The 27,048-nt window shown below is 37.8% G+C and overlaps 2 protein-coding genes across 4 annotated transcripts in view; one reads left to right on the forward strand and one right to left on the reverse strand.

Annotated features, from left to right (window-relative positions):
* Positions 1–27,048, reverse strand: part of LOC137277734 (T-complex protein 1 subunit gamma-like) — a 223,035-nt gene that overhangs the window by 118,371 nt on the left and 77,616 nt on the right. The gene's annotated exons all lie outside the window — the stretch shown is intronic.
* The window catches only part of LOC137277725 (multiple C2 and transmembrane domain-containing protein 1-like), a 172,392-nt gene that overhangs the window by 73,483 nt on the left and 71,861 nt on the right, over positions 1–27,048 (forward strand). For 2 of the 3 annotated variants that reach the window (XM_067809615.1, XM_067809617.1), the window contains exon 1: positions 15,033–16,366. The exons of the other annotated variant lie outside the window; for it this stretch is intronic. In XM_067809615.1, coding sequence (XP_067665716.1) covers positions 15,692–16,366 — 675 coding nt within the window. In that variant the 5' untranslated portion in view covers positions 15,033–15,691. Of the gene's footprint in view, positions 1–15,032; positions 16,367–27,048 lie in introns of those variants that run through there. 3 annotated transcript variants of the gene reach the window in all.

Genomic DNA, 27,048 nt, shown 5'->3' on the forward strand with positions numbered 1-27,048 from the left:
TCTTCATCCAGTCAATTAGGTTTCTATTCAAACAAAGAAATCATCATTTACAGATCCACTTACAGTTCTGTTTGCAGTTGCATGAGGTACCGGTAATTAAATTCTTGTGTTGGGTAGTCATGTGTGTGGCATCAGCCGGTAGATGCAGCTCACAGCTAGTATTATCAAACCCCTATTTCCTGGACAGCCAACGATTGGTTCCTGCTCTCCTGGACTTACAGCAAGTTAATTCCCTGTGTGATGTTTTAAATGAGATTTATTTGTTGTCGTTTGTTCCTGTTCCGGAACAAACCCTGAGGAATGTTGAATGAGGTCATCATGACTGTAGAACTTGTTCAAGCAATCGGTCAGTATTATGAAAAAAACATCTTGCCTGAACCCTTCCAATGCTTTACTTAGTGCCTTCTATAACATTCTTTCATATTTTTTTTGTCTTTTACCAATTTCTTTTTGTTCAGAATGAGGAGTTTGACTTTAATTCTGATGCCACATTAATGACCCCATGTCTCGAGATCCTTACAGTCTCCTACATGCTGGCAATCCCATATATATATCAGTGTTTAGTTATTACTCGTTTCCATGGAAACGTTTGCATAGACTCCACAGATCTTTTGTGATCTGTGCTAGAAATGTGCCATATTGTCAGTATACGGGTATTAAAAATTTTTAATGCTCATGAATATACATTATATTTTTTTAAAATACTGATATCTTAAAAACATTTATGTTTCCATCTTGTTGGCAAAACTGGCATTAGTGAAAGAGAAATAGTGTTCAGAAATGAGCAACTGTGACAGAAAAAGTGAAACTATTGACCCCCAGCATGGAGCATAAAATTCATCTGCTGTCCAGAAATGTGAAGGTGAAGTTCAGTTTACCTGTTGTTTTGGAATTAGAGCATCGTCAGGAAATAGAACAAAATATTTCTGTGGAAACACTTTGAGGCTTTTGTAAATTTTGAAGTTGGGCAATCACAAAATTAACAAAGCACATGGACAATGTAATGTACAGTTGGAATTGTCAACTTTTAACGTGGAATTCAAGAAAAAATATTCTGGTCATATCAGTTATTTTTATTCGGGTTCATAAGAAATTACAGGTAAAAATCGACTTGGAGTATATTGTAGTACACATCAAAGTGCATAATTCATTACAAATGTGTGGCCAATACTCTCATAGGGATTTCTTTTTTAAAATAAATTGAACAGTACAGATGTGCAGGCCAGTCATTGGCATTCAATCTACCTGTTGTCCAAGCTTCTGATATTGACATGTGAAGGGAAGTAACTCTTACTGTACCCACATTAAGGATATTCTGAAAAAAATCTTGACTCAGTACAGTGTACTGTCATGCCATCCACAATATGTCCTGGTTCTTGACGTTTGGCATGTGAAGGGAGGTAACTCTGTCTAAATTCGCTCTTACAGCTGTTAATGTCCACAAATGAGATTTTAATTACCCAGAAACTTAGTTGCAGTTTACGGTGCACATTATGATACCAGTGACAAATGCCAGCACCATTATTTATACACAGTGACTATAGACCTGACCAGTACAGGCAGTACATTCACTTACACATGCTGGGAGTTGTAGGGAGAGGTGGTGTTGGCTAGCAAGTATGGAATGTCTGTCTGTTGTGAAGGATTATAACATGTGTTGTATCACCCAGCTGTGTGATATTGATGGGAGGACAGAGGATTATCAAGGTATATACACAGGGACTTTAAGACAAATGTTAAGGTAACAAGAATCAAGTAAAATATCACCATATTTCTTTCACTCACCATCGTTATTAGTGAAGGGTGTTGTACAGTGTGAATCGTAAATGACCCATACCTTGACTTTGGTTTTCAACAGTCATAGCACTATGATTGTTTTGTACAACTGCCCTGGCCAAGACCCCGGATGATGTTATTGGACAAAGTCTGGGTTTCAGACTGTCTCCAAGTTAATGAATTTTGTAGAATATGTCAGCCTTGGTCAATGATGGAGCGATTCTGAAATGAAAAATGTGGAGTCATTTGATTGTGACATTACAGTAATCAAGGAGTAAGTGAGTGAGTTTAGTTTTGCACCACTTTTAGCAATATTTCAGCCCTAATGACAAGGAATATACCAGAAATGTACCTATATGAGGAATCATGAAAACTCGAATTTTTGGCATGCCGAGCCAACAGTTTAACCACTAGGCTACCCCATGGTCCAGTAACCTGAGGGAGAAGTAGAAGTTGAAATTTTCTCTGCAATGATTGTACTTTTAAACTCTGATCAACTCATGTTGATATAACTGATACCAAAAGACACTGCAATTCACTACATACTGGTACCTTCAGGGAGCTGTACTATGGTGTAAAATAACACAAGCTGATCTTGTGAAGTTCAAGACATCCACTCATGGAACACCTGCAGGGTTGGAATGTAGTATCCCAGTGTTAGAGATGGCAGCTGCGGTCATCGATTTCACATGTAGGACAGTTCTCTGGAGGTACTCAGATCAAACAACATCGGGACTTTTTTTTACTCACAGCAAACTCTGTAGGTATTACCTTACTGAAGTTGATTGATTTAAAATAAGTGGAAGCTTGCAGCCAGTTGTCTGCAGAGAAAATACCTTCCTGGTGCTTACACCCAGGAATATCATGCACTTAAACATTGTGAAATGGTACAAAATCAGCAATTGAAATTCTTCCTTTCTTAATCTGTAGCCTATAGGTGACTGTTGAATGTGTACGATACCAAAATTCTGTTGCACTGAATTGCCTTGCGTAGGCAAAAGTGCTTAGAACCAATCATTATTTGCGTTATTCACAGGTGTGACTCCCAGATTTCCCCAATTATATTTCTGGGTTTGTGAGCACCACACCCTTGTTTGTTCATTTCACCCAAGTGGAAATCAGTCAGCACTACATGGAGGTTCCGGGGCTCTTGCATGAGATGATGTGCAATGATGTAGAGGAAATATTTTTACAGTGGCACTGATCCAAACATACGCAGTTTTTTATGTAATTTGTTTGATTTTGATAACTGTCACCATGAATCCACATTACAGCACAAATATTTTATATTCGGATTGATATTCATGTCTTTTTGGAGTGGAATTTTTTTTCATGTAAAGAATATTATCTCCATTGATGGTTTATCTGGATGAATGTTGTAGGCTTTCATTCAATCTGGCAAGGCCGTGAATCACCTTTCTGTCACAGTTACATGGGTACATGGGATCTGTAAACTTTTTAATAGATCAAGCTGTTATATTTTGTCATCATAATTGCAAAGGGAAGTTACTCTGAATCGCCCTTCCTGTTACAATGTAGTCACTGCAGAACTAGACATTTTACTAGCCTTTCAATGACTTGCCACCATTAGCCTTACAACAGTATCTGCACCCACAAAACAATTATATCAACACACTCTCAGAGATATTGCCTAAGGGATTATCTCCACTTTGTCCTGCCCCATGTGGCATGAATTATTTAAAAACCATCACTGGAAATTGTCATCCTGGCTGCCACTGGGTGGGGTTAAGTTAAAGGTTAAGGCTGTTCATGGATATTGGTTTGAAATGTCAGCAGAAATCTTCAGATATTGACAGTATATGACAATCAGCTCAGGAACATCATTTGAAAGTTGATCCTCGCATACTTTTAACAGTGTTAGAAGATACAATGTGTTACATGCTTGTTATGACATTGTAGCAATAACCAGCACCACTGGCATGTCCAAGGACACTGTCACAGGGTCAAGTAAAGTCTAGTCTTCGCAGTTATACAAATCAAGTTATCCTCAACATTTTCTGGTTACTGTAATGGTAATTTTCAGTAATATAAACTTTATAGTCTGCAAGATACATAGGTTGTCTTTCTGATAGTTTATAAGTCTCTGACTCAGATGGTTAAATTAAAGGGGCACTGATGCAGAGCAATTTCCGTGGACTGGTGGTTTCTTTTGTTATTGTTTTTCTCCCATTAGTACCCGAATGATATCCCAGAATTTGTGACTGGTTCGTGATCTCTGCTGCGCCTCCCATATGTGCAGTTGATAGTTTATGTGTAGACTGATCAACAAAGATGAAGTCATTTTACTTTGTTATTATGAAAGCAAATCAAACACCTTCAAGTTTACTCATCTGCCCGTGATACAAAAAAGACCCGTTAGGACTGAAAACTAACGAAGTCAGTGTACGGCTTTATATTTTGTTTTATAAACCTAATTAGTTCCTTGTCACATTTGTATGCATTTTGAAAGTTAATAAAAACAACCCACACAGCCTGCTTATACTTACAGTGAATTTCTAAGATGATTTTAAAATCTAAACATTGTATAGATTGCCAACGTGAATTATATTTCACACACACCTTATTCGCATCCTAGTGCATGTTTTCTGTAATACAGATTCTGCTGAATGCTACAAGAAAAAAATTAAAACAAAATGCAAATATTAAATTTAAGACAGACGAAAGTTATGGCAACAATGTCAGGCTATTACCTGGTTCAGGAATGTATCCATCAATATCCACATAAAAGAACGAGATTCCATTCATCTGCAGCTGGTAAATAATCCTGCTCTGTCTTGTGTCTTTCAACAGTCTAATATGCGAAAAAGTGACACATCGTTTGAGAAATTTTCACACTGGTGTACATGTGTACACAATCTCACTGGTCATCCAGGACAGCACACCTGGCAACTAACTCGATGATGTCCGCCATTAGTTAGCCAATAATGAGCAGCAATCAATCAAGGCAGTGGCGGTTAATTCTTTGTAGGAAGGATGTTGTTTTTACACTCGTACTTTACAACAGGGTGTATTCAGTATAGATTATGTAAATCTACCCTCATAAACACTGCCTTTTTGACAAATCCACTGTGGAAGTAGTTAATCAATCAGTGTGTTATCGGTTAATCCTTTGATCGATGTTTGTTTTTGTAACTCAGCTGATAAACCCTCTTTCATCACTTACATGCACATATTACATAACATACAATACATTTGCCATTACAGACCTTAATTTATAATGTTGAGTATTTACTCCAGACCGGAGAAACACCAAATGGGGACCTATGTCGAGTAATTTTAGTGGTGTTACCACTATTTATACCCGTTATAAATTCATTAACTGACCAGTGAATGATGACAAATAACATGTGTAGGTTGAAACCATCAAACGCGTGATACAGCAAGTAAGATGAAAACACCTCTGTGTCACATGCAGCCTGAAAACACTTTTGGGCCAAAACTGTTTTGAGGATACCAACGGAACTTCGTTTTTACCTAAGAAATGCACATAGTTATTTGCTTGTGTACTTGGGTAAATGGGTATAATCAGTTTTTTTACGTAAGAAAAGTTTCAGACTTCTCTTCCAATGGCAAAGTCGTTATTATTAGTTTACGAATTTAGATAAATCGTCTGTGTGTTTTTGTGGACAGGAGCCCAGTCCCTTTGTCTGTCACGGTCGATGGAGCTGGTGCTGACCAATTTGCTGCTTGGTTTCGTAATTAGACCGTTGGTGAGAAACATTATTCACTCCGCATCAGTGCCCCTTTAAGCCCTGCTCATAGCTGAGTACCTTTAGAGCTTTTGATATCTGGTTTCCAGTGGTGGTCATTTTCCTTAATATAAACTTTAGTCTGCAAGATATATAGGTTGTCTTTTTGATATTTTACAAGTCTCTGACTTGATGGTTAAATGAAACTCTGCTCATTGTTGAGTGCCTTTGGACCCTTTGATTTCTGGTTTCAGGGTAGAAAGATAGGATATTTGCCTGTGCGTATTGGGAACAACAGCCATGTGAACAGACATGTTTACAGTCACAGTGTGACACCACACTCATGTGCCTTCCCTTGGAGCGCTTTGTACTAATATCCTACGCACAACTTGTGACTGAAACCAGTTTGGCAAACACCCCATGCAACAGTTTTCAGTGATTTGCAATTGTTTGCATTCCATATGTGACAAGTGTTCCCTGTTTGGATTCGATTTCAGACAAGTTGTAAGGGATAATAAATGGTTTATTATTAAATCAATTAATGAAGCTGAATTGAGTGCATATGCAATTATAACGTAAACATTCTGGATTATGATAGCTCTTTCTGACATATGAGAATGTAAACAGTGAAGGGTTATATGGTGTGAGTACTGGAGAATTAACTGCTTGAGGTGAACAGTAAATTGATTAGATACCTGTGCACAGGTGGTGACTGCCAGATGTTTCAAACCTTTTACTTTTCTACTTCACTCCTAATCAATGAGCATGCCTGACAACATGTTCTATTAGTTAAGACTTCTGCCTTGAGAATTGAAGGCTTGTGGTGTACTTCCCACCCACATCACATCATATGTCGTGAAAAAATGGTACTTGTATTTACCCTGCCTTGTGCTGTCATGATCATTAAGACACAGTCTAAGTAACCTTAGTCTCAGTGTATTTCGTTACATTCCACCACTGAGTCTAACTGTTGCATCAGGTAACCTTTGAACAACCAATGACTGTCCAGTCAAACGCAAGATGGTTAAATAGATTTAACCAATCAGACAATGGCTACTATTTATGGGTCGGAGGGACTTTCAAAATATTCAAGTCACTGACACAGATCTCTCCACAAACAAAAATCTGCATCTAATACAATTTGACTTGCAGTATATATGCTTTGGGCTTTCAGTTGACATGGTTACCATCAGCTAATATTTCCGCAAGATGACATCCTTAAATATTGCCAAAAACACTATTTTCAGCGACTGTTTACTCACAGTTGTCATGGTTGTACGTACGCCGTGTGCATCACCCAGAAGCAAGCGTACGCTATATAGCATTCAGAATCGATCGGGTACAAACCTTTTCAAGATAAAATGTTCAAAAGGTATGCGCGAATGTGCACTTTCGCGATTTGGTAAGATGTGTTCTGATTGGTCAATCTCAAAGGTTACCTGACGCGACCTCCCATAAGGTTTTGTTAGACTCAGTAGTGGAGTGTAACAAAAAGTACTGAGGATAAGTTTACTTAGACTGGGATAAGACAAGGACTGGTCAGCTGAGAATAAGTATTCTTGGTCTGAATGGGGAATCCCTTTAAATTAAGGTATAGTGTCTTAGTATACACAGTAAAACATGCATTTGCAATGTTAAACCAACATCACTGTGCATGCGAATTAAGTGCATTTGTGTGCCGGTATGGACACTTGCACACACACATGCGCACACACTTATAGGCTCATGTCTGTGTCAGTTGAATACTCTTCATAACAGCTTAAACCCAATTTCATCTCAACCTCCTGACAGTGACAAGTCCTATAAAATATTATGTACATGACAGAAATATAACAGATAATGGAAAACAAGGAAAATCTGACATTTGTAATTGATTGATTTGAACTCATGAATATAATTCTTAAACGAAAGATCATAGTTATATAATTGGTTAAAAAACATGATAATGGTGGTAAATATCGTTTTGCTTGACAGTGCTGTGTTGTATAAGGACTGCAATTGGAGGATATGGGACATGATTGTAACATAATGCAGTTGCTGCTTTTACTGGCAGGTTGGGTATTTTGTGCCCTACAGTATGACATAACATTATTAGAGCTTAGGATTTGTCTATGAAATCCAGTGCATCATATTTTGAAAAGTATAGTTTTTAGAAGGGTATTATCTTACAGATTGTCTCCATTCACAATTTGTACAGTTTAATATTCAACTTGCTTCAATGTTGTACAGAAAAAAACAGTATATCATTACCATCAGAGAATATGTGGTATTGATTATATCGAGGAACAAATTTAAATTTGGCTCAGATAATTAAGTAAATATATGTGAGTGGATCACTGACAATCAGTTTCAACGCTGGGTGTTCATGAAAACGGTAAACTTCACTTGAGTCATTATTGTCACAACGTCCCATTAACGGACCCAATAATGGAGAAATATTTCACCTGTCTTTGAAGTGAAAATAAGATGTTTAGCACCATAGGTAAATATCTTACATATAAGGCTATCCACCAACCATTACTGTTTGTTATCCCGAAAGAGATATCTGCAATGACCCATGTTACCTTATCCAGGTACGACGTCAACTGTTGCCTGTGAAGGAGCTAACTAGCTAAGAATAATTAAACACCATTCTTCTTAAGTTACCCTACTCACATTAGCAGCTAATAATAAAACTTGCAAATAGTCTTTCCAAATGATTTACAAGTTTCAAACTATTTCTCATAAAACACGACTGAAATTGAGAAGATGACACTTCCTGAAATTGACCATTTATATCAGACTTTGTAGCTATGAACAAAGCCATAAAACACTGGAATGTGCATGAATAATACAAGATATTTTAGCTGCAATTTGTGAGCAATAGTTTCCTTATCATAAAACTGCTGGTTAAAATAAACTGGTTGTGTTTTATCACCCAGATATGAAATGAGGATGACAAAAGGAAGACTTTCTCAAGATGCCAGCAGTGATATAACATCCTCTCTTTTAATGGGTTGGTTTATTTTGGGATTGGTAGATTGTTCTTTGCATGGCTGTTCAGTCACGAGTGAACTAAAACATATCTGTCATCTTCATCTGTACGTCCCATCCTGTTTGTCGTTAGCTATGTGTTCATCTGTACGTCCCATCCTGTTTGTCATTATCTGTAAGTAGGTGGTTTGATGGAAGTGTATTCTATGCAGTTAAATGAATGGACACAAGATATACACCAGGCGAGTGCACCAATTATTAAATCTTGAATGGGCCAGTGAGACTGATATTTGATGTACATTCCTATTACTGCCTACACCAAAGGTATTTCAGATGGTGATGGTCCATATGATGGAGGTTATTTTTCTTGACTGCACAAGAAAGTTGTGAAAAATAAGAAAAGGTTTCACAATCTTCCCAAATGTCTTGAGGCTTGAAGTTGATTTACGAGTTACGGCATCATGTGACTATTAAACTTCAGCTGTTGTCAATGATGGTGCAGAAAAATGTTTTCCTTTTTATGAGAAATGTCACCATCAGCCAATAAGGATAGGGTTGGGGAAGAGTTACAATGACTTGTTAAAAAGATAGATAGCGAATGATTAAAAGTTGCAATTTTGTCCCTAATAGCTTCAAAACTTGAGTTGCAGCTTCATGAATACAAATAGGTTCCTGAGCTATTGCGTAACTTGACTGGCATCCACCTGAACTCTGCACAGAGTAATGCAACAGCTACTCTATTATTCTTTGTCAGGAACAGATAATAGACCCCAATATTGGCCATGTCAGAATTTGATGTTTGCCAATGATACACATCACAAATATTGAGATTTTTGGCGGAAATCCTGTAATTGTGGAATGAAGAAATCATGACACCTGAACCCAGAATCAACAGACTCGAGTGATTTCTCCGACTTCAACCGTGTTATTGTTAATGTAGATTTTCTCAATATTTTCACAAAATGACTAACATGGTTGCTTCAGCTTTGCTTGTTAAAATACATGTCCAAGATGATAGGTGGCATTCTAGCTCACATTGCAACAGCAATCGTGCTATGATGCGTTGACTGACTGACTGACTGGCTGGCTGGCTGGAGTACATGTACATTCTTATTGAGATATCGCCCCATTGGCTTCAACTGACATGGAAATATATATCAACCCCCAGTCCAAGGTTGTGATAATGTCGTGTCAAAGGCAATAATTTTCAAACATTTCTTTTGTTTCTATGTTGAAGCTATCTGACCCTGCCTACATGCTACAGTTAATCTTTATGATTAATTTGTCATCTCATCAAAAGCTTTCATTACTGTGTAAACATTGTTCAATTTTGTTTGGGCATGATACAAGTTGATTTTTAGAGCCAAAATTACATTCTCCATGGGCCATCACCACCAGAATTTGTGTTTCAGATAATTAACTGTTAAATTATTACCAACAGTGTGTGCTTGTGAAATAATTAACTGCTAACTTATTGCCGACAACACTTGTGTTTGAGATAATCATTCATAAGTGCTGATGAACTCTTCACACTATCATTATTTGTCATAGATCTGTTTTTCTGATTTTGTCCATTAAAACTTGATAATGAACATGGCAAACACATAGTGGTGCATGATCTCCTAGCCTTGCTGCAAGGCTGTACTGAATGCTGAAGCCATGGATGTATAGTAATTCTATCCATTGAAGATTCAAATCTAGATAAAAAGACAGTTCTCTGGTCAGCTATTACATAGTTTGTAAAAAAGTATTTAAACTATTAATTATTACCTAAGGCCAGACCAGTTTTATTTCTTGTTTTACGGATCCGCCTGCCGTATTTTTACAAGAATCAGAAAAAAATAAAAATTAATTTTCCCCGCTCAAAATATAAAATCCTAATGTTTTCAATGGCTAAAAATGTAACCTCATAAGAACATGCTGTTTAGGTTATTTTTTACCCATATTCACTTTACAAATTGCCAAAAGTGAAATACTTTTGAGTATTTAGAAGGAATATTACTTTGATTGGAAATTTTATTCTTATTTATTTTCCCGCCTGCCGTCAGGTTTTCAGAGGACAAATATCCGTAAAACAAGAAATAAAATTGGTCTGGCCTTATAAACTTGTTCAAGTCTAGGCATCGACATCTTGCAAAAAGAATGGAGTAAACTCAATTGTGATAAATGTCCATACAAGGTCTCTATTATGTGTTTCCTAGTCTAAATGAAGTGGCAAAATGTGCTCACAGCAGCAGGGGAAAAAATGCTTTAATATCAGCATCTTTGTGACAAGTAGTAGCGTGGGAGGAAAGAGCAGTAATCTCCATCATCCTATGCCCTCTTATGGAGCAGGCCTAGATGACGTTATTACTGTTTTGTCACACATGTGACATTTAATCCAAGATTTCTTTCATTTCTGGATTCTTACACATAATCAAATATTAGTGCACAAGGTTTATTTTGAATGATGGTTGTTTGACTGTACACTGGTGTTGTATCTTATTAAACGTGCAGTTTTGTTGTCAAAAGTTTCTTCCTTAAGTGAGATGACATCAAGTCATAGATGTAAATAAGGCCACTTTCATGCATAATGTTTGTCCATGGCATTTGATGCACTGCAACTTCAAACATCAAACAGAGCACTGACGTTGAAATAGCTCAAAATGGGCTGAGTGTGCAAATTAGAGCTGCTATTTCTGCAATAGTTATTTAAACACTAATAAAAGTGGTAACACCAATTCTTCAACATCCCAATCTTCTTGTTGGATGACAGGATCAGCTAGTCAGATTTTTTGACTTGTGGCTTTCTATACTGATTGTATTGCTCATGATATTAACCACTTGATTGCCTGGTCCAGAGCCAATTATTTACAGGGTGTTGAAATGTGGCTGGAATATTGCTGAGTATAGCATTAAACAAGAAACAAAAACAAAAGAAACTAACTAATCCTTATATCATGACTCACTCAAAATACCCGTCTTGTGAATTCTACAGAATTTCACTCACTTCCCCTGCATGTTAACCTTATCAAATTTCACTGAGTTACTCACTTGTGTTTGTATTTGTTGCTCCTACAGGAATTGTCTTTGAGAGTGAGTGATTTTGTAACTTGTATACCACACTCAGCAATATTCCATCTATTTGGCAGCTGTCTGTAAATAATCAAATCTGGACCAAACAATCTAGTGATCAACAACATCAGCATTTTCTCTGAGAAACCACACATACATACATTTGAAAGTTGTTGGCTGGTGTCAACCACTCACTCATTCACTTCTCTTGACAAGTTAGGGAGCGGACTTGCTGATGTTTCACACATGAGATATTCACCACCCAAGCCCCTGCCTCTGCACATATGTCTCATCAAATATTTATACCAGTGTTTTCAGTGGAGGAATACTGTATGGCACAATCAGCATTGTTTTCAAACATCATGCTTTTATAATTCATGTCATGGATGCCCACGGCACAGATGTGTAGTCATCTCTGGAGACGTGTAAAGTGCGAGTCAATCTGTTGGGCAATGGCTTTGTAATGAGACAAATCATGCTTAAAAGGAAATGAATATTTCATGTCCTTTTCTTGAATAGTGATATGCTTGATGACGGTCTTGTCACCTTTTCATTGTACATCACATAGGTGATATTGTTATCTTTAGAGGTGTTTATCTATGCTATAAGTCATAATGAAATATCAAAGAAATAAATTCAATGGTTGGCTGTTGTGTGATGTTTCAGTGAATTGAACACAACTGAGTATGGTATAAATGAGATAATCTGACAGTAATGAATAATGAAAAGACATTAATAGAAATAGTAACATGTTCATGGTGTCACACACAAGGGAGGTAACTGTGTATGGGCTATGCAGCTTGTCTACTCACTGACACACTATGATTAAGTCTGTTGTCATGATGTCTCTCCCTTGTATTTAGATAGTAATGATAGTGAAATTGTGCTTTTTGTCTTGTAGATCATGTTCATGATAAAAATGTTGATATCAGGGACCGTTCATAATTTCTGGCTTAAATAATTTTTCTGAAGAAGGATGTACAATGCGAATGTCACCCCACCCACCACCCCTAAGATTTATGTACAATGTAAGTTCAAAATCAGTGTCCCCCTGCTAGTACATGTGTACAAAATATATTCTCCATCCCACCTCCGCCTTCACACCCTCCATCTCAAGATCAAAATGGATTACCCTGCCTCATCCTCACCCTCCCCTAAATCATCACTTGTAATGATGAATCATAATTATCTTCCATCTCAGTATGTCACTTAACTTATCACGAATGTCTGTTTTTTTAAATGGACACTATGGTGGAAATATATACGTATCACTATTACCAGGTAATGCAAACAGTGTATATACCCCAGCTCTTAAAGTTGTACCTTTCATTTACGGTTGCTTCCACAATATTGATAAAAGATTATAAGGTACAGCACAGCTGGTAAGATACAATACCTATTCTAATATGGGATGTTTTCCATCCCCAATCACATTGGCAGATTATCCTCTATATGCACGTAGATTTCAGTCCCAGTTACGTGACAGTAAGGTGATATTGGCCGTGAGACCTGAAGTTTAGGTCAAAATATTTCAATAGTGAGTTAAATGTAAATACAGAAATATCAGTTTTAGTCAATAGTGATATTGTATGTTCCAATCTACAGCTATCAACTGTAGAGATTCTAACAACTAAAAACCTTGTGATTGTTACATTAATTTGATACATGCTTCACTTGTACAAAAAAAACTTACGCAATGATGTTTCCTGAAAGTAAAACAAGGAACCCTTATCAGGGAAATTTTGGTAATCAGAGTGCTGTGGTTTCTGTGGGCAACAGTAGCGGGAGATAATGAGTAGATATGGTACTGCAGTAATTTATTATGCTATAAGATTGTTTTATACCATCCTGAGATACGGTGCTGTATCACCAAATCTCACGTGTTGATACCAGTCATTCAAGCATTCACTTAATCATCCGATATTGGAAAAATGGATAAACTGCCTTCAGATCTTTTGTGATGAAAATAAGAGCTGTGATTAGGCAACAGTGGAAGGGTTCTGAATTTGATTTTGGTGGGAGTTCTCCTCCGTCACACTTCCAGAGAAGAAACTCTCTGTGGAGACTTCAAATCAATACCCAGTCAAATTCAGGCAGGGGACGATCGCATTCACAACGCTTATGGAAATGGGAGTTAGTAACATTGGACCAAGTCTGGAGTGGGAATGAGGCAGTGAGATAGTTCTCACTGTATCGGATGAAGAAGATGGGATGTGTAGGAGTGATGCAACATGCAGAGCTCATGTTTTCCTTCACAGGATGTTATATACCATGTCTGTGGTCCAACCACTAGACGCAACGTTTGGACAGTATCATTGTCTGCCAACCACTGGTGGATGAGGTTGTAGGATTTCACATGGATTCTGTATTTTCTGTGATATAAGCTTGTTCTTGCCAGGATTGATTGTCAAATAACCCACTTCTGTGACTGGCTTTCTTAGAAATAAACACAGCCTGAGAAACCAGGATGTTTAAGTTCATAACATCCTACCAGGATTCAAAACAGATGTCAGAAGTGGAACAGAAAGCAGTACATTAAGATACACAACAATATCCCTATGAACTTGGGTCAGGTATATTTCTTGGCGTAACATATACTGTATTTGAATTATTCTGATTTTGAACCTTGTGACCGTGAAGGTCTTCCGAATCAAATGTTTGACATCTTTATATGACAAGTGACACAGCATCATGATGAACTATGTTGTATATAATATACACAACTGCCTCCTGAGATATGCCTCACAGTGATGACAGAATGCTTTGTATAACATAGCTGATGGGTGTGACCACCAGGGACAGGTGATATGAATGATATCAACCCCTGATGTACAATACTATGACTGTATGTAACACAAGTACTCTGCAGTAAATCAAGAAAGCAGCATTTATAGGAGAGAGATATTTCCCGTGAAAGGAGAGTTATGCAAATGGATGAGGGAATTACTACAGTGAAGAGAATTACTACTGACATGCAAACGTTGAGGAAAGATTTACTCCAGGAAAACACACACTACTGTTGTGTTCAGCTGCATAATACTTGCAAGGCAAGACCCATTTAAAGAATTTAATATTGCTATCTATGTTAAAGGACATAATGAATTTACAACACCAAGTTTTGTAGTCCTGGATATCTGGAAATAAAGATCAGTAAGGAATATGCACTGATTGTCAACAAAGTGGTTGTTATTTAAATTTGGAAAATTTGGTTTGTTTCTACAAGGAGATTGACCACCTGTTAGCCAGGAATTCAGTCATCTGTGTGACTCTTGTCTGGAACTAGGACAGTGGAAGTACCCTTACATAACACTCATTCAGTCACACTATTGAGTGCTCACATGTGAAACTGTGGAGGTGCTTTCAGTTGTGTACAGATGTGGATGCTTGCTTGGTGAGATCTTGACTGTGGTTGCTTTGAGCATAAGTGGGACAGTTCATCCTGAGCTTGATAGAAGTGTTGCATGCAGATATTTGCTGCTTGTGATAGTGTGAGAGGATCATGGTCAGTGAAGCATAACCAGCAAGGTCAAGGGAAGGAACATGGATGGGAAGGATTATTGAGTTTCACGGATTTTTAATCAGCATGACCTGAATTTCCACAGTACACTCAGTATCTATATTTTATACAGTATTTCTGTGGGTTCCCTTCCTGTAGGAATATGATCTTATTATAGGGTACAGCAGATTCTGTGAGGTATTGACTTAGGCTGTAAGCGTGTCTGGCTGTGGATTTGACAAAGGTATTGATGATTTGTTTGACCTAAGATCTCCTCAGCTTGCGGTGTGCGAGGGAGAGTCGGCTACAACAGACCCAATGAACAGTTTACCAGTGTTGACGAGCTTCTTACAAACGTGCCAGATAAGATATCGGATTGTGTGTCAAGTGTTTTAATCCTACATTTGAATTAAGCACCGGATTGCAGAAGGTCCCTCACCTGTGTGCCCAGCATGGAAATGTCTTGGGATTAACAAGGATGTGATTGGTTTTAATTTGTCAGTTTAATAGAGGGGCACATGTTGAAATGTTTGTATGGGTCCAAACTAAACACTCAACCGACAAGGTACACATGTAGGTACCTTATGCCATTCTCGTGTGACTGGACTTCCTGTGGAGAGGTGGTCGACATGTGCTGTCAGATGTTACCACAAACACGTATGATAACATAACAACTTTCATCATGACAGATCAGTCACAGTTTCGGAAGTATTTAGCGTCCATTCTGCTTAGAAAATCAAACAAGAAAAAGCCTGAAGTTAAAGGAAAAGTGGCAGAACTTCGATATCAGGATGCCGTGAGTAGGTCTATGGATAACCTGCTAACTGTGGCAGCTAGTGTTCCCATACCCAAAGATGTCACTGCACTTGAACCACATAAAAAATCATCCGAGAAGCCACCGTTGCCATTACCTCACGATGTTGCACATCTTCGCCGACATTCATATGATTATTGTGGTGACAAGGCCAACGATACTGCTGAGGAAGGAAGCGAGGCGCCGAGTGATGATGATGACCGCCGAGAAACTGACCAGTTCACAAATGTCCTCTTACATTCCAGAGACTCTGAAGCATCAGGATCTCCCGTGCCTTCACAGAAACGATATTCTGATGGAAGTGGAGTGTTTAGTTTTGTCCGTAGGTCCATGTTATCATCGATGGGTCGATCTGGGAGTGTTACTAGTGATAAGGATTCGGATATAGAAGAATATTATTTGAGAGATCGGGATCGAGATCGTGCAAGCTTGACAAGTGTTCAGACAGCAAGTGTTTTCAATTTATCAGAGGATGATAGTGATGTCTTTGGACAGAGGATACCTGTGCAGAGGGGACTGACATACTCTGATGTCGCAATGCAGGTAAACACAGAAATACAAGTAAACAGTCAAAGTCATCCCAAACATAATTGCTCAGTCACCATTTACAAAACATTTTCCTTGCTGTTCCAGTCTGATCAAACATAATATTGACATGGTTTTGAGGGCTAGAGGGGTAGCCTACTGGTTAAAGTGTTTGCTTGTCATCCATTTTCAATTTTCCATATGGGTACAATGTGTGAAGCCCATACTAGTGTCCCCCTGCTTTGACATTGCTGGAATATTGCTCCAATTGGTGTAAACCAAGCTCACACTCATTAACGATTTTGAAAAAAATTGTTTCTCATGTATAATGAAAGAGTCACAGGCAGTTATGTTGTGTGTTCAAACTAGAAAAGAAAAAGAAAATTTATATTAGCACAATGTTCAAAGTAAGAATATGTTCACAGTTTCTGACAGCCTGATATTATGAAATAATGATGTGAAATGTAAAATGGAAGGATCGATATGTACCTTGACAGTGTCACAGGATGTAGGGAATTGTGTGAGCTTGTGTGGGTCATGGAGTACACCTTTGATGCCTTCAATCTCCAGCTTTTAGTCAGGAGTAGCAGTAATACTGATCAATGCATACCCTATTAGTGCTTCACAAACAGGTAGAAGTCAGTATAGAATGCAGTGTCATTATCAACAAACTGCCACACACACTAGTAGCATTATATACATAGTATACCATACATAGGAGCATACACTGGTTATACCATACATTGTGGCATACACATCTTGCATAACGTACACTGTTGTATGCACTGGTTATATCATACATTGTGGCATACACATCTTGCATACCGTACACTGTTGTATGCACTAGTTATATCATACATGGTGGCATACACATCTTGTATACCGTACACTGTTGTGTTCACTAGTTATACCATACATGGTGGCATACACATCTTGCATACCGTACACTGTTGTGTGCACTAGTTATACCATACATTGTGGCATACACATCTTGCATACCGTACACTGTTGTGTGCACTAGTTATACCATACATTGTGGCATACACATCTTGTATACCGTACACTGTTGTGTGCACTAGTGATACCATACATTGTGGCATACACATCCTGTATACCGTACACTGTTGTATGCACTAGTTATATCATACATGGTGGCATACACATCTTGCATACCGTACACTGTTGTGTTCACTAGTTATACCATACATTGTGGCATACACATCCTGTATACCGTACACTGTTGTGTGCACTAGTTATACCATACATTGTGGCATACACATCTTGCATACCGTACACTGTTGTGTTCACTAGTTATACCATACATTGTGGCATACACATCTTGCATACCGTACACTGTTGTGTGCACTAGTTATACCATACATTGTGGCATACACATCTTGTATACCGTACACTGTTGTGTTCACTAGTTATACCATACATTGTGGCATACACATCTTGTATACCGTACACTGTTGTGTTCACTAGTTATACCATACATTGTGGCATACACATCTTGTATACCGTACACTGTTGTGTGCACTAGTTACACCATACATTGTGGCATACACATCTTGCATACCGTACACTGTTGTGTGCACTAGTGATACCATACATTGTGGCATACACATCCTGTATACCGTACACTGTTGTGTGCACTAGTTATACCATACATTGTGGCATACACATCTTGCATACCGCACACTGTTGTGTTCACTAGTTATACCATACATTGTGGCATACACATCTTGTATACCGTACACTGTTGTGTTCACTAGTTATACCATACATTGTGGCATACACATCTTGTATACCGTACACTGTTGTGTGCACTAGTTACACCATACATTGTGGCATACACATCTTGCATACCGTACACTGTTGTGTGCACTAGTTATACCATACATTGTGGCATACACATCTTGCATACCGTACACTGTTGTGTGCACTAGTTATACCATACATTGTGGCATACACATCTTGTATACCGTACACTGTTGTGTGCACTAGTTACACCATACATTGTGGCATACACATCTTGCATACCGTACACTGTTGTGTGCACTAGTGATACCATACATTGTGGCATACACATCCTGTATACCGTACACTGTTGTGTGCACTAGTTATACCATACATTGTGGCATACACATCTTGCATACCGCACACTGTTGTGTTCACTAGTTATACCATACATTGTGGCATACACATCTTGTATACCGTACACTGTTGTGTTCACTAGTTATACCATACATTGTGGCATACACATCTTGTATACCGTACACTGTTGTGTGCACTAGTTACACCATACATTGTGGCATACACATCTTGCATACCGTACACTGTTGTGTGCACTAGTGATACCATACATTGTGGCATACACATCTTGTATACCGTACACTGTTGTGTGCACTAGTTATACCATACATTGTGGCATACACATCTTGTATACCGTACACTGTTGTGTGCACTAGTTATACCATACATTGTGGCATACACATCTTGTATGCCATACACTGCTGCATACAGTAGTTATACCAATACCATACATTGTGGCATACACATCTTGTATGCCATACACTGCTGTACACTAGTTATACCATACATTGTGGCATGCTCTTCTTGTATGCCATACACTGCTGCATACACTAGTTATACCATACATTGTGGCATACACATCTTGTGTACCATATACTGCTGCATACACTAGTTATACCATACATTGTGGCATACACATCTTGTGTACCATATACTGCTGCATACACTAGTTATACCATACATCATGGCATGCACATCTTGTATACTATACAAGGATGTATACCATACATTGTGGTATACACATGATATATGTCAATATGTAGTGGCATAAACATGTATAGTATACATTGTTGCATACACATGTTGTATACAAATTTAGACTGCTGCTTACACTAAACATACAAATACAATGGCATTATTATACTGTGTTGTAATGTTGTTTTAGCCCCAAAGATTCTATGTATAATTTGTTTCAGCTTAGCACATAATGAGCTATGATGTTGTTTGGGCTTAGAAGATCCTGTTGTGATTACATATTGCCATTTAGAGAGTGGTCAAACATATGTTTTATTAAGGATTACACTTTCTTAGTAAAGTGGTTTCATGTTGTTTCAGACAAGAAGATTGTTGTTTCAGCCTGGTACATACTGTGCTGTAATGTTGTTTCAACACATCAAACACTGCTATGCAGGACTGTAGTCCAGCAATACATTATCTTAATGATAAATCTCGTAACGTCAGTTGGATGTTTGACAACACTGATCAGTTCAAGTGTAAATCACGGTAGTGACAACTTCATTTAGTGCTGCAATTGTGTTGGGGATCTGGTCTGTATATTCGTTGTGTTACACAGCAATACACTTCCCTGCGGCTGTTGGTGATGAAGTTTATGTGGTACTCACATACAAATACCAACAGTTTCAGGGACAGAATCTGTCAGAACAGAGTTATGGGGGGTCATAAAACAGCTGGAATTCCATGTAACACAGGCTGTGTCATTGGTAGTGGGAAGATGAAGCAGTGATTGTTATAGTTTGGTTTGGTCATTGTTTAATACTGTACTCAGCAATAGTCCAGCTATGTGGCTGTGAATAATCAAGTCTGGACCGCACAATACAATGATCAACAGCATGAGCATCAATCTATACAATTGGGATACTGTGACTTGTCAACCAGGTCAGTGAACTTGACCACCCAATCCTCGTAGTTGCATCTTACGACAAGCATGGGTAACTGAAGACCAGTTCAAACCCAATTCTTCATGGGTCAGTGATTATTATAGGATACATCCCCAGCTACACAGCAACTTTACAACAGAACAGATTCCTGTTGGAAGTTGACAGATCTCATTGAATAATGATAAGATAAAGTAATGGTGAGCCTGTGATGTTCCATGACACCAGGACTTAAAGCAATGGCTTGCCTCCATTAGTGAATTCCTGGCTCAGGAACCATGGAGGTAATTAGTTGGCATGATAAAGTCTAACCCTTGCGATTCTTCCATACAGTCACTGCTACAAGTGCTTTTCGAAGTCAGGCAATCTCCTGGGTAGGAAGTGCTTGCACATTTCGCGACATTTAGTGTAGTAAAGATGCAGATGACTAATGGATGTTAGTGGCATTGTTCTTTCAGTATAACTTTTCATGCAGATGCTGATATCTGTCTACCAAATGATATCACTTGCTTCATAACAGTATCTTCATATGCACATGACACTGTACAAAAGGTGATACTGTACTTTTCCATGGAAATTGATTGAAATATTTTCCATGGGCAGGGTTACAAAGCAGATCAAGACATTATGGTTAGTTTTGCGGTGTGGTAGCCCAGTGGTAAGAGCGTTTGCTCATCATGCTGAAGACCCAGGCTTGATTCCCCACATGGGTTCAATGTGTGAAGCCCATTTCTGGTGTCACCCACCACGATATTGCTGGAATATTCTTACAAGCTGCATAAAACCCAACTCACTCACTAGTTTGGTATCAGTATTATCATTAGATTATGCCAACACCATTATGTTTATCGTGATACTTTCATCATCATTTCATCCTTGTAGACAAACTTTATGAATAACAACTTCCTTATTTCATGAATGCATCTGTATCAAAACGTTGCACTCATGACATATCGAAGTTGTTATCCATAAATTTTGTCTATGTTGAACTTCGTTATTTCAAAAATACCACTCAAAGAAGTCATTTCATCCTTCATTAGTGCCTGGTCTCTTCGGTGGGTTATAGTGAAATAGGTAGTATTCACTGGGTTACATTTCATTCTTGCATAGCCTCAGCTATATTTACATACGAGGTTGGTGGTAAAATAGATTTCGAATGTTTTGATGAATTGACATTTGATAAAAACTGGTTATAATTTGTGTGGAAAGAATTACTGGGGCACATCTACCATACTTATTGCAAAGTTATTCAACTTGGAAAATATCTAGTTTGATGCAGTGATGAGCGTCGTTCAGGAGGTAATACTTTAAACACTAGGCTACCCCAGTGTACAGAACTTTGCCCTCAACAATTTTCACAAGGGAGGAACTTTGCTGTCAGTAATAATATACATGATCTGATATTGTGCTATTAAACTACACAGGAATAGCGTATAATATGGCACATTGATAGATAAAAATGAACAGCATTTCATTGTTCATCCTAAAACATTTAACCATTGATTTTCTTTCTTGGTTTTTCAGTACTTCATTGTTTTTGTATGAAAAAATTAGGTTATTTTATGGACAAATGTGCAATTTGACGTTAAACAGTATGTCACTAGCACTTTGACATGAAACAATATGTCACTAGCACTTTGGCGTGAAACAGTCACATGATGTCACCAGCTCTTTGATGTGAAACAATATGTCACTAGCACTTTGGCATGAAACAGTCACATGACGTCACCAGCTCTTTGATGTGAAACAATATGTCAATAGCACTTTGGCGTGAAACAGTCACATGATGTCACCAGCTCTTTGATGTGAGACAATATGTCAATAGCACTTTGACATGGAAAAGTATGTCAGCAACACTTTGACAAGAAACAATATGTCACCAGCACTTCAATGTGAAACAAGATGTCTGAAGCTCCACATATCTGTGAAACAGTATGTCACAGGACCTATAACAATATATTTGTCTGAAGCAGTTTACCTCTGCATGTAACAATCAACATGTAACAATATATTTGCCAGAAGCACTACACCTGTACAATTGTAACAATCAACATGTAACGATATATTTGTCTAAAGCACTTAAGGTGTAGATGTAACAATCAGCATTTGTCTAAAGCAGTTTGACATAATACAATATATTTGTCACAGATATTCAGCTTGAAATATTTGTCTGCAGCCCTTCAACCTGTACCAGTATATCTGTCACAAGCACTTAAGCAGGCAACCGTATTACAAATGACAAAATGTGTTTGCGAGAATGGGCAACTTATCATCTCTGGGCCTTTTTACCTGTTTGATCATGACAATGCCAAGCATTTGAGAGAGATGAAATATGGCTGCGTATCTTTTGAAGCAACTGAGTAAATGAACTGTGGACTTGAGATTACATCTGATTGTCAGCAACTATTCCGAAAGGATAATTGTCCACTGCTATTTGTCACTACTGTCCATCTTTAGTCAACAGACCAAAGGTCAATAGGTCGTTTCATGTATTCAGCTGTCCACTCACTACATTTAGTTTTTGCCATTACGTCCTCGAGGCATGAGACGATTAACAGTAAAATCTCCCTCTCACAAAGGTAGAAAAACCCAATTCCTGATGAACGTCATGTACTAACCTTTGAGACAAGTCATTACCAGCAGAATAAGTGGCACCGAGGGCTTATTCTTTTGGGAGTAATTGAAACTCTGAAACATTGACCTTGAAGATGTGTTTCATCTGGGAGGGAATTACAGGGCACAGGAACTTAACAAAGACTTTCTGATTTGCACTTATCCTAAGATATCTTCAGGTAACAATTTTCTACGGCTCTTGGACAATCAGCTCAGTACAGTTATTTTTATTTCTGTGGCATTGCTAATTGCAAAAAATTGTGGTTAATGTGCAATCAGTGAAAAGGAAATTGGTTGTATTGAACCCCATAGAAATTCTAAGTGATACGGAGTCTGATTTTTTCTTTCCAGAACGAAAAGTATGTCATTAAGGTGAGAAGGCAAACTTGTATGTCCTGTGATATGATGTCATATTGATTAATCTAAATTGATAATGATGATACCATTATTCAGTCTATGAGAAGCAAGTATTTACCAGTGTACCCTGTTTTCACCTTCTTTTGGCATATTCTCACTTATTTAGCAGCTTATGTGTTCTGGATTATTGATTTTTCTACAGGAAATTACATGACTGGAGCTGAAGACATTTACCAGATCATATGTTAGATAACAAAGAACAGCATGGTAATAATCTTAGATCAAAGGAGACTCAAAGGAATCATATACAAATGATATAGTGGTAAATATGTACTGATATTCATCTCTAACATCCATCTGCCTAATGCACAATGGAAAGTAGGCTGAAGAATAAAGTTAAATTTTTCATGATAGCGTAAAGAAGATTATTACTTTGTCTCAGTGTGAGGTCAAGGCATATGTCTTGGGAGAAAGCAATGCCCAAGGTGTCGATATATAGGTCCTTGACCATCTGCTGAATATCACTCTATACAACTGTCATAGAATTGAAACTTATTTACCATGTAATCCTCGGAGTTTAGCTTCTGACTCTGCTAATGGACTGTGACGATATTGTGACCTTGGTACCATCTTCACCTTGTCAGTTCCCAAGACTCATCATCTATCTGCTGTAGTATATTTGTCATTGATTCCATTTGAAGGCCCTCTGCCTTATCTTGCCTTCTGTATTGTCAAGAGATTTGACGGATTGTTGCCCCGAATTAAGGATATATCTTGTAGGTCATGGTCAGAAGAGAACCACCAGAGACAGTCCATTATGATATTGTTGGCTCTCAACATTGGTCTTTCATAAGAATCTGGATCTTGGATTTACATTGAAGTAAGTAACATTTGTGGCAGTTTTACTTTGTTTTTAAATTAACAGTCTTATATTCATCATGTTCTTATTTGATTAAGGATATTGCAGGGCCTTACTGTTAAGTGATGGAGTAGTATTTTGGAGATCTGTTGTTTGCCTTGACAAATGAATCACTGGTATCTGTATTGACTGTGTCTGCATTTAGGAAGAAAGATAATAATCTTTGAGCTGACCAATCATTGTGGTCTTTAGGGGGTCTTTAGGGGGTCTAAATTCACACCTCTTAGCAGTGCAACCTGTTTTGACTCAAATCATTCATTTTGAGTATTTTTCATGTTATGGTGTGATGATTGCTCAAAACAAAATGTTTACAAATTGATTTTCACACCTTCATCAGATGCCAAAATATACTCCAAAACGTGTTTCCCATATTACACACAGTCATCCATTAATTACCCCATTTATGGGTATCACTGATAAATCCCGTTAAGGCTTTAATGGTTGCTATGTCAAGACAATGACAAGGGTAGCTGAAACTTTACAGCAGTATCTTCCTTTAAGTGTAGCACATTGTTGGTGGTTTATATCCAGCTTCACATTTGGAATTAGGCAACACGAGGGACTGGACAAGGTTGACTTTGAAACAGGTTTACTTTCATGATGACGCTGTTGATAGCAATTTACTCATATTCGTATTCATTTATTTCAGTAATAAGGTCTCAGGCCCACATACATATTATATTCAAATATTTACAATCGGTGATACATTTCATAAATTTTAAAGATATGTCAATCATAGACCGACAGCGTCTTTAACAAAATGTGCCAGGTTTTTTAACAGTAAGATATCAGAGGACTGTAACATTCTTACAAGAGTCTCTCTGTGATTAATAGTACACACATGTAAGTAAGGAAAATATTTAAGACGTATATCATGATAGACAGGACAAACAAAAATAAAATGAATTTCATTTTCAATAGCATTTAAACTACAGAGTGGGCAAAAACGAATGGTCCATACCCTGCCTTCTGCCTGTATTTTGCATAATATCGAGTTCTCTACACAAGGTAAGCATGCATGCGTATTCTGTATGTAAACTGCTTAGATATAGCTCAGGAAAGAGTGACACTTTGAACTCTGCATAAAAATTTAGTTTGGAACAGTTTGACATGTCAGAATACCATGTTTGTGTATAACAATCTTTAACGCTACGGGTAAATTCAAACATAAAGCAATCCACATCACCAACACCTTGGCATTGCCACACTATTCCAAAACCTAGAGAATACAATAAATGCTTAATATGAGTAACCCAACTTTCCCTACCAGCTGCATCTCAACCTACTAACATGTTGTAACACTGTTGGGGGTACCTGGTTTGAGACATGTTTAGAAGTTTGCGCCAGTATCTTATACATCTGACATATGTATCTACATAAATACCATAACGGCCACATTCGCCCAATACAGCAACATTGGTAGATTTGGAGCCAACGCCCAAAACAAATTTACAAAATTTAGTTTGAAAGCATCCAAGAAACAACCACTGGTGGACACCCCAGATCTCTGAACTGAAACTACTTGTCACCAGGAGAAACACTGCTAGCTGAACATGGACCACCTGATGTCACATCTTGTTTTGAACTTGTAGACTACTCATCAGTTACTAGGTGTGTTTGTTGCTGAAGATTGTGGATTAACAGTGGTTAAACATGCACGTGACCAATGCTCCTGTGTCTGATGTCACACCCTGTATCTCCTACCATTGTATTGCTGGAATAGAGTAGTCAAGGATACCTCCATAGTGACAACCTGGATCATTACAGGAGATTGGTATCAACATGGACATTAATTAAACCCTAACTAATGTCCAAGTCTTCACATATCGCATTGGTCAAAGGATAGTGATAAGATGTTGTGATTAGTCAGCATCTATTCTGAAATATTTATCACAGTGGCAGATATTGAACTGAACTGTGCATATTGCCATAGCTCCACACTTGAGGCTGTCCACAAATCAATCAATTAAGGACAGCCTACTGACCAAATTCAGGCAAAACTGAAGATCAATGAATAGCAGAACTTGAGGTGTGGTAGACAACCATTGCTACCATAGCTCCATGTCAATAAAGGCTCAAGTTCTAGAAAGGTACATTAAACACAGACTTGGTTCACGCTATGCTGTGTATAAAGAATTGATTCTTAACCCAAACAGGCTGTCAGCGTGCTTGTCAGTATTTGTTTTGATGTTGTAGGATTCTTTAGTGGATACATACAAGAAATGGTTACATCACCATACACTGACAGCATAAACATTAAATGTCAGCGACCATGTAATCAGTCTTTGTTGTCAACTGGCTGTGATAGATTCCATTGAGTGTAAAATCCAAAATAATGGTGACAATTATTTTAAAATGTTAAAGAGGCCTGTGATGGCACCAGGTGTGTGGAAAAGGAGAAGCGTACAACTAGCATCACTTCCTCACTTGGATGAAATATGTGTTTGATACCTGCAATACCGTTACTCTACAACACATGTTTTTGCATGATACTGACACGAATGTCTAATGACTTTCAGTGATGTGTGAATGATCAATGATTTACTATTGATCAAATCTTTGTTTGGATAGTGTAATGGAGATTGGAATAGAGCTACCTTTTTTGTGATGTATTTTTTGTGCTGCAGTATTCAAACACTGACAATACCTGCTACAACATCGCTCAGGCAGGTACTACAATAATTCTCCTGTTAAACTGTCAAACATGAATATTCAACAGATGCCAACCTGTCATTCAATGAATATGGTGATTCAAAGAAGTTCAAAAATATGAACTTCATTCAGAAAAAACTTGTTGTGATTGATGCCAAATGTTCATGCTTGCGTTGACGGAGGACTCCCTAGAATGATTTCCCATAATCCTTTATTTTGGAAAGTAGCTCCTCATTTGTTACTGTGTCTTATTAAAAAAAACATGACAGCTTCAGAAACAGAACTTACAGATCTTAATAATACTTTGCAATATTTTTCTAATAAATGTCAAGGACTGTGTTGTTTGACACACAATTGTAGTATGTCTTGTACAAGTGGTATGTTGGATTATCAGTGTGTCAGTTATGGATGACACACACACCAACTTGTTTCAGTATTTCTTAAAATCG

Source organism: Haliotis asinina, chromosome 3, assembly GCF_037392515.1.
Source record: "Haliotis asinina isolate JCU_RB_2024 chromosome 3, JCU_Hal_asi_v2, whole genome shotgun sequence".
NCBI lineage: Eukaryota > Metazoa > Mollusca > Gastropoda > Lepetellida > Haliotidae > Haliotis > Haliotis asinina.